The following is a 10,897-nucleotide window of genomic DNA, read 5'->3' as shown; positions in this document are numbered from 1 at the left end:
ACTCAACCACCCAGAGAGGCAGGAGAAAAAGGAGTAGAATGTCACAGGATGGGAGTTAATGCAAGAGGACATTTCGAGAAGGAAGTGGTCAATTGTATTAAATGTTACAGAAAGATCAAGTAAGACAAGGACTTTAAAAGGAACAGAGATTTGCTAACAAAGATATGAGAGCTGGGTGAGTGGAGACAGAAGCCATGTTGCCATGGATGATGGCATGGATGGGACATAAGACCAGAAAGACAGCAATGTAAGCCACACTTTCTAGTGGTTCAACTGTGACAAAAGAGAGAGAAATAAGGCTGTAAGTTGTGGAGCAGAAGGAGTGATATTTTTTAAGATGAAAGAGATTTGGACATATTTAAATGTTGATGGAAATAAGCCATGAATGAAGGTGAAGTTGAAAACATATGAGAGAGGAAAACAACTAATAGGACTAAGTTGCTGTGGATGCCAGTGGCAAGGCAGAGGGAATAACCTGAGACAGGAGGAGGGAAGGAGGGAAGGAAGGGTGTGCACACACATCGGGCTATGTCAGGATCTGATATTAAAGGTGTTTCCTGTAATGGCTTCTATTTTCTGGGTGAAATAGGAGACGAGATTATCTGCTGACAGTGAAGAAGGAAGAGACGAGGCAAAAGCCTTGAGGGAAAGAATAATATCTGCAACCATCATTTCAGAAAATGGCAACGAGCTCTAACCAGGAAGATGGCATGGGATTACCAGTTAGTAAAAGAGCTCAAGTGAGATCAAAGGCCATGGATTTGGCGTACCACTTAGCTGTGCTTTTATGTGATTTCCTCCAGTCTCATTCAGTGGGGCAGGAAAAACAGCAAAAACACTGGTAGTTGAGATAAATTCCAAGTCGAGGACAGAAGGGCAAGGGAACAAGGAGTTCAAGGTATTTGGAAAAGAATGATTGAGGAAATGCACCATAATATCTAGGCTGGCTCCACATAGAGTGAAGACTGGCAAGTCTAGGAGGGAGGAAATATGAGGACCAAGGGATCTCAAAGAACAGCTATTTGGGAGCAAGAGATAGAGTTCTGGGATGGTAAGAGGGTATGGAGAATTTAAGATTTCAGAGATGGAGAAGTTCTAGGTGATTCTGGTCCTGCGTTTGACCATATGTAATAGATGTATGTTGTGTCTGTCCAACTTCTCTTTCTTTGGGGAACTTTTCCTCTGTTGTTACATGTGGTTCTGGTTGAACAGATTATCCTGGAGCTTCACCCTACTCCATCCTCACTGCAGGGGTTGGCATGGGATGCAAGCCACTGAATTCGTCCTTCTGGCTACAGCGATTGGCCCAGGGTGGGTATATGACCAAGAAGAGATGATCAGATTCTTCTCTGAGATTTCTTCCATGGATGTCAGAGGCAGAGAATCTCTCTTTTTCTCATCTCAGTCTCTCAGCTGTGAAGACCTTGTATCTGCGTGTGACTGTCTTTCTTGGCAGCACAGAAAAACCCTCCTCCAAAAGCAGAAAGTGAGTCCAACAGACAAAGACAGCAAATCAAGCAGAGACAAAAGCTAGGTAAAAGCGAACAGAATCCAGATGACAATGCTGACTCCCTGCATCCAGCCATGCTGTGAAGTTAAGTCTCCCCCTGAATCGTTCAACTGAGCTGCCCCAAATCTCTTTGCTTAAGGCAGTCTATACTGGATTACTGGAAATTTCAATCTAGGGTGTGAGTGGCCAAAACAAAGAGAGGTAAAGGTATGAGAGCTGAAAAGGCCAAGAAACTAAAGATAAAATGTTGCACGGGTTTGCTTTACGGGCATTAAAGTCATGTAAGATAAAGGCAGTACTTGATGGGAGTGGAGAAGACATCTTTGAGCCATTTCAACAGTCTTAAGTAGGAAGAATAGACAGGATGTTAGCAGGTAACTGCAATGAGGACCAGAAGAAAGTTATGTATCAGTTAGCAGGAGCCTCAAAAGAACGATGGCTTTTACACAAAGGCGAAGCAACAACAGTATGGAGGCTGCAGAGGGGAAAGAGAAGCACACAGACCCCACTTGATGAGAAGACGCTAAGTGGGGTGCGCAATAATACAGATAAGACCGCTCCTGCATAAACTGGGCAGAGCCTTCCCCATCAAAGGTTTTGTGACCATGCAGTGCTTCCCCAGTGAAAATGACAACTTCAGCCCACGACACTTGACCTTGAATCACTCACTGTTCATCTGTAAGACAGACTATAATGTAAGATAGACTATAAGGTAAGACAGACTATAAGGTAAAACTGGAAATTTAGATGGATCAGGTTTCGATTTGTTTTCCTAACTGAGACACTTTAGGCATACATTTAAGTATCTCGGACAATGACCAGAATAATAACCTCAGTAGCAATGATCACTCAAGTGATTTGGTAGAAGAGTTTATGTTAAATATTTTAGAACTCTATCTAGAAAAATCACATTAAGTGAATGCATTTTATTGGTCAACATAAAATATACATGGATACAATAGAACAAAATCTCACACAAAAATGTGAAGCTGGCCTGCCAACTCTGGAAGGAAGGCCACAGAAGGGAAACTGACAGCCAACCGGCACTTCAACAAGGAGGGAAATGGCTTTATGAAGGGATTTTCAATTTGTCCAAATGACTAATGGTTAATGAGCACAGGGACACATACACATAGACAGAATTTATTTTTCATATCCCAATCTTTCCACCAGAAACTCCTAAAGATTATATTCAAACATTTTAAATATTTCAACATGTATTAAAGATGGTTGTATACATGCTTGAGTCATAGATTAGAAACATTATATAAATATATATTTGGATAAGTGGAATGTAATTTTGTATAATAAAGAGAAAGTACAGGACTAATCACTATGGACCATTTTAATCTCTTACATGAGTCTGGAAATATTCATGATAAGTCAAAATGGAAAAATAATATGACAGTTTATGTTTTTAAAGTGATGCTGTCATTAAGTACCTTTGAAGAGTGTCGAAAATAAATTCACAGAGAAAATTAAGTGAAATTCATCAAAGATTGTATTTGGAAAATGAAAACAGAGAGTGTATCCAAAATCAATCTGCCCCACCCCTGGGCCCGCCCTCCCATCAATGACTGCTTTCTGTGGCCTGGGGGGAGCAGTCACTCAGCAACTCTATCCCCCAGAGACCCAAACAATGATGTCGCCTCCCTCACTCCAGGTGAACATAGGTCCAGAGCAGCAGCCACTGCATCTTTGGAGCACGTGGAGGGATCTCCAGAGACCACCGACCTTCCCTTGGGAGAACACACGGCTGCCTCCCCTGCCTGTTGCAGATCCAGTTCACGTCTTCAGTCAGGCCTGTGCAGTAGCAAAATGTTCCTTCGCATCAACCCTGCGCGTGATGGAGAAAGCCAGGCAGAGATGACCACCCCCAGCAGAGAGGCTTGGTCACATTTCTTCCGTGTTGTCTGCCATTCAAACTGTAAATGTCAAACTCACTTCCATTCTTCTAGAGTTTTCTTTTTCTCTTAATGTAATCTATTTTTCCTTCTCCTTTAATCAGACACTGCTGCTTTTTTAAGGGGCTATAAGAAATTTTCATATGGTAGAAATAAGACAATCACCCAAAAGAGAAACATGTTTTTCTTGGGAATTTAAGAATATGGTTTCCTGAAAAATATTTGTGAAATAGAAATTTAAAAGGAAGGAAGAAAATGATAGAAATTCATTATAAAATCACGATCCTGAAAAGATATCCCTGCTGTCAGTACATTTGACATATTGGTGAAAAAACGGTAGGATTTCTTCATCTTATGGGCATTTCACATGAAAGTTACATTTTTAAAGTACTGAGCTCAGCTCTGTGCACACATTGAAGATCACCACCAAATACGATCTGGTAACAACATTTAAAACGGGTACTTTTTTTTTCAACAGGACCTCAGACCTATGTATGTTTCATCCAGATAATTAGGTGTATTGCTTTCTAACGTCATGCAGGTCACGCTCATGAATCTCAGTCACTTTTGACTTCAGTTCTTGCTTGTACAGATGTTTTCCTTCCTTTGTGATGCAGGCAATTTCCACCAGAATCACTGGACTTCAGGAGAGAAGGGAGGTCTGTGAAGGAGCAGAGAAGGCCTAGCCTTTGATACAGAGCCAACGTGCTGTTCACTCTGGTTCTGTCACTAACTGACTGCAATTGTAGGCAGGGAACCAAGACCACCTCTCTGAGCCCCAGGGAGACTGCAAGATGAAACCATTCAAGTTTCTCCACACTGTTATTGTGAGAATTAAACTGGGTAGTCGAGCCCCTGACTCATAATGGATACCCCACAATGTTAATTCCCTACCATCATTTCCCATTCTGGGTATGCAATCTGGTGGAATTCACCTGGGTCCCAAAGTGCTAGCAAATAAAATAATTGGTGTTTTTAATGCCAAACATTTACCTAAGTTTGGCATCTCTGAGATCCTTACTCTGTCATCAAAGTATACAATATTCACACACTGATGAGATTTCAAAGGTTTGGGGAATTTATGAAATTGAGGATTGTGTCCTATCTCATAGCTCCATCTCCCTCAAGAGACACGGTGTTCAATGAAGAAGTTGTAAGTGGCCTTGTGGGTGCCTGTCTTGCCTTGAAGTCACATCTTTGAGGCAGGCACAGGAGACAAAGTGATGCTGATGTGAGTGGATCAGTCTTTCAAGACATTTGATGACTTCATAGTCAGGAAGAGCGAGACCCGTCATGTTCAAGCCCAGCATCTGAGAAACCACCTCCCTGAAGTCCATCAGCTGCAAGATCAAACAGAACCACAGTAACTGAGACAACAAATGTTCCAGTGCCGCTAGACCAGACACAACCTCAAAGCCTGTGGAAAACAGGTTTGCCTGAACTAGGCAAGTTACTTACTTTCATTACTCTCGGATTAATTCCCTCATTTATTTAAAAAAAAAAAAGACGGCTATAAAAGAGAATGAAATAATGCCATTTGCAGCAACAGGAATGAACCTAGAGATTATCATACTAAGTGAAGTAAGCCAGAAAGAGAAAGACAAACACCATATGATATCACTTATATGTGGAATCCAAAAAAAAGACACAAAAGAACTTATTTATAAAACAAACAAACTCAGACATGGAAAACAAACTTACAGTTACCAAAGGGGAAAGGGGTCGGGAGAGGGATAAATTTAGGAGTTTGGGATTAAAGATACAAACCACTATATACAAAATAGATAAACCACAACATCCTACTGTATAGTACAGGCAACTATATTAAATAGGTTGTTATCACCTATAATGAAAAAGAATATATATACATACATATATATATAAAACTGAATCACTATGCTGTATACCAGAAACTAATACAACACTAAATCTTCAATAAAAAATAAAATAAATAACATGTATTTGAAAATAAAAAAAGGTTAGCCTACTAAATTACCTCTAAAATCCTTGCAGACACCAACCGTCATTAATTCCATAACCACTTTTCTGATAAGCCAGTTAATGTGGTATCAGCTACGGAGTCAAGAAGCCCAGTTAAGCAACTATGAATGAGACTCCGACCTTGGTAAGACTCCATTTTCTCACTTCCAGGGTGAATAACTGACCACATACCTACCTCCCAGGGCTGTTCTGAAATTTGGATCAAATGAAACGGTGACCATGTGTGTTCCGCATACTAGGAAATGCTTTACAAACCGTGTGGTTGTGTCTGTTGGGCGACAGTGCTTACGCGCTGGAATGTTAACTGGTCAATTAACCTCTCAAACTAAAGGAAGAACAGATGGCAGAAAAGTATGAGCCAATGAAAACGGAGGACTTCTAAATGATCAAATCACATCACACAGACTGCCACCTCACAACCCGTAACACTGGACGCTCTGGGACAATTATTTGTCCATAACAAAGGGGAAAGTGGGAATTCTGGGGCTCAAGAAAATGGTTGAAATGTGCCTTGCTCCCCTTCAGATTCTTCTAGAGTTGCTGTGATTCTAAACAAAAGCAGAAGCTGATCAATGAGAGACAGCTGGGCAACCCCTGCTAGAGGTACCTTCCATTTTAGAAAAGGTGTGATCCAATCCGAAGACAGAGGTTTCATCCATTCCAAACATTCCCACCATGTGCTGATTCACTCCCTGACCTCCTTCCTAGGCTGAGTCCAATTCAGGAAACACAACACTCTCTGAAGCCCAGCCTCCCTGATGAAAAAGCTTTCCTCAAACTTTTCCACCCTTTTGAATGTGGGCAAAGCTCTTAACTGCTGAGAGGTTCCCTCTGAGACCACTCACTCTGAGAGCTTGGCCTTCCTCAGCTCTGCCTGACACATGAGCCAAAGCAGAGGCAGCCAAAGAGAAAAAAATATCCTAGGATCAGAGTCCACTCTATGCCCTCGTGAGCTTCAGAAAGAGAAGGAGATGAAAGCCAAAAGCAGAGGTCAGGCTGCCCAGCACATGTTTCTTTCTGCCTGACCTCCTGATGGGCTCACCAGATAAAACTCCTCCTTGCAACCAGCGGGCGCATGAGGACTGTTTTATGGTTTACATCTGGGCTTGGTTGGCCATCAGGTCTGGGTGCCACTGTTTAGGCTCTGGGACTGTTTCCTGCAACTGATCTCTGCTAGAGATAAAATCTACCCCCTGAGGCTGAAGCCCTGGACAATGTTAGAAGATCTGGGATAACACAAACTTCAGAGGCCATCGGCGAACGTAATAAAAAACCTCTCCACAACCAGAACCTGGCTTCTCACAGACTTTCTGTGGCTTTGACAAGAAAGTGTTTTTCTTTGCTATAGTTGGTGCCATGAAAATGTGAATTTTTTTCTTAGTAGAGTAAATCATAACGGTTCTTTTAATGCCAAAAAGATGCTAGAGGGCAGAGACATGCTGAATTGATACGGAAAGCTTTATAAAATACTTATGAAGAAATGTATGGATAATTCTCAAGTTTTGAATCATCCTCTTTTCTAAATAGAAAGGTTTCACCACCAGATTTCTACCCACCTGCTTTTCTCTCTTTTCTGCTTCTTCCAGAGACTTTTTTAGTGTCTTCATTTCACTGGTTACCACTTCCAGCATGTTCCTGGACCTCTCGTTACTCTCCTTAGCCTCATGCTCTGTCGTATCCAATTCCGATTGGACAGTTAGAAGCTTCTTCTCAGCTTTCTCCTTCATCTTTTCCAGTTTGTCTCTGGACTTACTTAGGTCTTCAATGGCTTTGGTCTGTTCCAAAGTTTTAATCTAACAAGTCAAAGAGAAGGCTGATAATTTCTTCTGCACGTGTTGAGGAAAGTTGTATAAACAAGACAAATCAGAAGTCAGTGAGATTCATTTAACAACTTTTCTATGAATAAAGAATGGAGTCCAACCCAGTTATACAGACTCTGCAAAGGATATATGCTGGATGAACCTGTCTGAAGACAGTTATAGTTTATAAACGACATATGAGAGTACCATTGTTTGGAAAATCAATGAGATGAAACGGTAGATAGCGTGATTCAGGGGTAAAATATTAAAATAAAGTCCCCTGCTACTCACACACAGACTCTTAATGAGTGCCATAGGTCAAGCAATTTGTACTTTTTACCCCTGCCAAGGGGTCATTCCTGGTACTAGAAACATTAGAAAGAGCAAAACATCTCCCCTTTTGGTGATTTACCACAGGGAAGCCCCACCTAAAATCTCCTCAGCAAGTCATCACTGCTGTGCGAGAAATCAGCAACTTTTCAGAAGAAACATCTTCTGCCTTTAACACTGAGTATGGGAGGTGGGAGGTGGCCACAGCATTCACTGCAGACAAGAGAGAAGGGTGGTAGCTATATCTAAGAAGCTGCCCCAGGATCTTAAGGCCAAAACAGCATCCTGAAGTATGAGGCACATTTTTTTTGTTAGCTTAATATTTTAAATTGCACCAGATCCACTTACAAAAAGCATTTGAGTAAAAGGAATGAAATTTTGATACTATAACACAGATGCACCTTGACGACATCATAAGTGAATAGGCCAGACAAGAGGACAAATATTGTATAATTCCATTTATGTGAGGTATCTATTGGCTAATTCACAGAGAGAGAATACAGAGCAGAGGGTACCAGGCACTGAGGGGTGGGGAGTTCTTGTTTAATGGGCACAGAGTCTCAGTTTAGGATGATGAAAAAGTTCTGGAAATGGATAGTGATAATGGTTGCACACCACTGTGAATGTACTCAATGCTGCTGAATTGCACACTTAAAAGTGGCTAAAATGGTAAAAATTTTATGTTGTCTATATTAGCCACAATTAAAAACAAAGAATTTGAGGTCATTTTGCATAATTAGACACAAAATTTTTAAACTGACCATTAAAAGTAAACGTGAATGAGCTACCACTTAACCACTGGGATGTCTAGAACCAAAAAGACAGGTGATAACAAGTCTTGGTGAGGATGTGGAGAAATTGGACCCCTCAAATACTGCTGGTGAGAATGAAAAATGGAGTAACTGCTGTGAAAAACAATTTTCCGGTTTTCAAATTGTTTAACACAGAGTTAACATACGATCCAGCAATTCCACTCCTAGGCACATACAGCCAAGAAGACTAAAAACTTACGCCCACACAAAACCTACACACACATGTACACAGCAGAACTATTCATAATCATCAAAAGGTGAAAACAACCTATGTATCCATCAACTGATGAGGAGATAAACTAAATGTGGTACATCCATTCAATGGAGTATTATTCAGCAACAAAAAGGAATGAAGTACTGATACATGTTACAACATGGATGCACCTTGAAAACATTATGCTAAGGAAAAGAGGTCAGTCACAAAAGATCACTTATTGCCTAATTCCATTTATAAGAAAGGTCCAGAAAAGGCCACAGGCTGATGGGACCAAAGAGTGGGAAGTAACTGCTAAGGGGTACAGGGTTTCTTTTTCAGGTGATGAAAATGTTCTGGAATTAGATAGTGGTAATGTTCATACAACTCTGTGAATATACTATAAAACCACTGAACTGTACATTTTTAAAAGGGTGAGTTTTATGGGGTGTGAATTTTATCTTGCTAAAGCTGTTCTTGGAAAGTACATTTACAAAGAAGACTTTAAAATGCATCCAAAGAAATTACTTTGAAATAAATAAAGAAGTACACATGGGATGTACAAAGAACAAAGACCAGAAGAGTTCTGAATTTAGTTCTGAGCGTCCTAACGGTTCAGACAAGCCCACAGGCATATTCTCAAAGAGAAAGCATAATTCTGTGTTTTAATTTTGTTGAAAATCACTTAAAGGTCACATATGAAAGTAATAAAAATAAAAGATGCCAAATAATAATGAGTGTTTGCTATCTTCTCCCTTCCCCTTTCATCACATCCCCTCTTTCCTAAGAAGGAAGGATTCTTTCTTGCTGCATCTACTCCCATCCTGTGGTCCCCAGGACAGAATCTGGGTGATGGGGAGAGTGTTGGGAAGAAGCCTGATAGACTAAATTGACCTACAGGATACAGAGCTGAGAGAGAAGTGGGAAGAAAGAATGTAGGTTAACTAGGCTGCAGGAAATACTTTTCCAAGAAACTTGGGATGGTGAAAGAAGGACTAGTGAGGAGATATAGGTTTCCTGTAGTAAGGAAATAAGAGAGAAAGAGAAATGGAAAAAGATGTCTTAAAATATTGCCACTCCTGATGAATGAAATCCTCCTTTTTTTTTTCCTTCTTTCTTTCTTTCTTTCTTTCTTGAGTAACAATAATAAACCAACAATTATCATTTAGTTGCTAGGCTGCTGATTATTTATTGATGAAGGATTTTGAGATTGTTGTGATTTACCTAGACTACATTTGGAGGCTACCGTCAGAGATTAAAATCTTGACCGCATCTCAGGGTTAGAGTGCATCTTCACAGAGCCAGACTTCCAGAATTATGGTGCAAGGAGCACAAGCTGACCTGACCTAAACTCTAAAGGACCCTCCAACACTGCCGGAAAGTCAGAGGAATGCTAGGAACTATTCTAAGACTGGAATTATGACATGACGTGGAGGAAAAGGGGACTGCTGGGGATATGGACGTCCAGCTGGAAAATCAGATTTATGCTGTCTGTGTGACTTCACTCAACCGGGGAAGCTTGAGTCAAGTACTACCAAAACTAGAAACATGTTTTTACCTACTATCACCCACACAGCTTCTTAACAAACGAAATTCCTGTCCAGGCAGAGAGGAAGTTGATGGCAGACACACTGGGACAAGTTCAAAACTTCTGAACTGGTTCCACTCAGGAGAGAGGAAATCCCTTGGGGAACTGACAGCTGCTGTGGGACATGCAATCGAGAAGATGTAAGAACAACTGCTGTAACTTAGGAAACGGGCAGGAAGTAAAACGCCAGCAACAGCTGGGGGAAGGGGCTCTTAGTCAGCTTTTCAGTCAATGAACTGAACATCTACTGCACTAGCAGAACACTAGAGACAAGGAAGTGGGACCCACGAAGAACAGGTCTGCCGGGGCTGACCTTGGAGATCATTCACGGATTCCAAGTTATCATAACCCATATTTGAATATGGACTGTATACTACACACCAGTATGTTAGAGTATTCTCTCAACGTTGGTTCCTGAGTGTAACAACTGTACTGTGGTCACACAGAATTCTCTTGTTCTTAAGAGATAACTGGTAAGTGTTTAGGGGTGGAGTGTCATGATATGTGCAACTTACTCTCAAACAGTTCCTCCCTCTGTCTCTCTTCTCTCTCTCATTAGGCAAAATATAGCAGTCAGTAAAATGTTCACAATCTACATGAAAAATAAAAGGATGCCTGTTACACTATTCTTGCAACTGTCCTATAGATTTGAAATTTTTCAACATAAGAAGTTGGGAAGGGGGCTTTCCCATGCATGATCAATATATGTATAATGTATCCTATCAGTAAAAAAAAATGTGGACTATATATGTACATCCAT

At 40.8% G+C, this 10,897-nt stretch overlaps 1 protein-coding gene across 4 annotated transcripts in view; it reads right to left on the bottom strand.

Annotated features, from left to right (window-relative positions):
• Nucleotides 1-2,993: 2,993 nt before the first annotated feature.
• The window catches only part of CCDC170 (coiled-coil domain containing 170), an 81,713-nt gene continuing 73,809 nt past the window's right edge, over nt 2,994-10,897 (bottom strand). For 3 of the 4 annotated variants that reach the window (XM_032485179.1, XM_032485177.1, XM_032485178.1), the window contains 2 exons: nt 6,972-7,208; nt 4,554-4,754 (listed from right to left, as the gene is read on the bottom strand). In XM_032485179.1, the coding sequence (XP_032341070.1) occupies nt 4,554-4,754; nt 6,972-7,208 (438 nt within the window). Of the gene's footprint in view, nt 4,755-6,971; nt 7,209-10,897 lie in introns of all 4 variants that reach the window. The other variant, XM_032485176.1, reaches the window with a different exon arrangement.

The sequence above is a fragment of the Camelus ferus genome, chromosome 8 (assembly GCF_009834535.1).
Source record: "Camelus ferus isolate YT-003-E chromosome 8, BCGSAC_Cfer_1.0, whole genome shotgun sequence".
Taxonomy (NCBI): Eukaryota; Metazoa; Chordata; class Mammalia; order Artiodactyla; family Camelidae; genus Camelus; species Camelus ferus.
The sequence above is the reverse complement of the archived record's forward strand: the minus strand, read 5'-3'. Positions and strand labels throughout refer to the sequence as shown.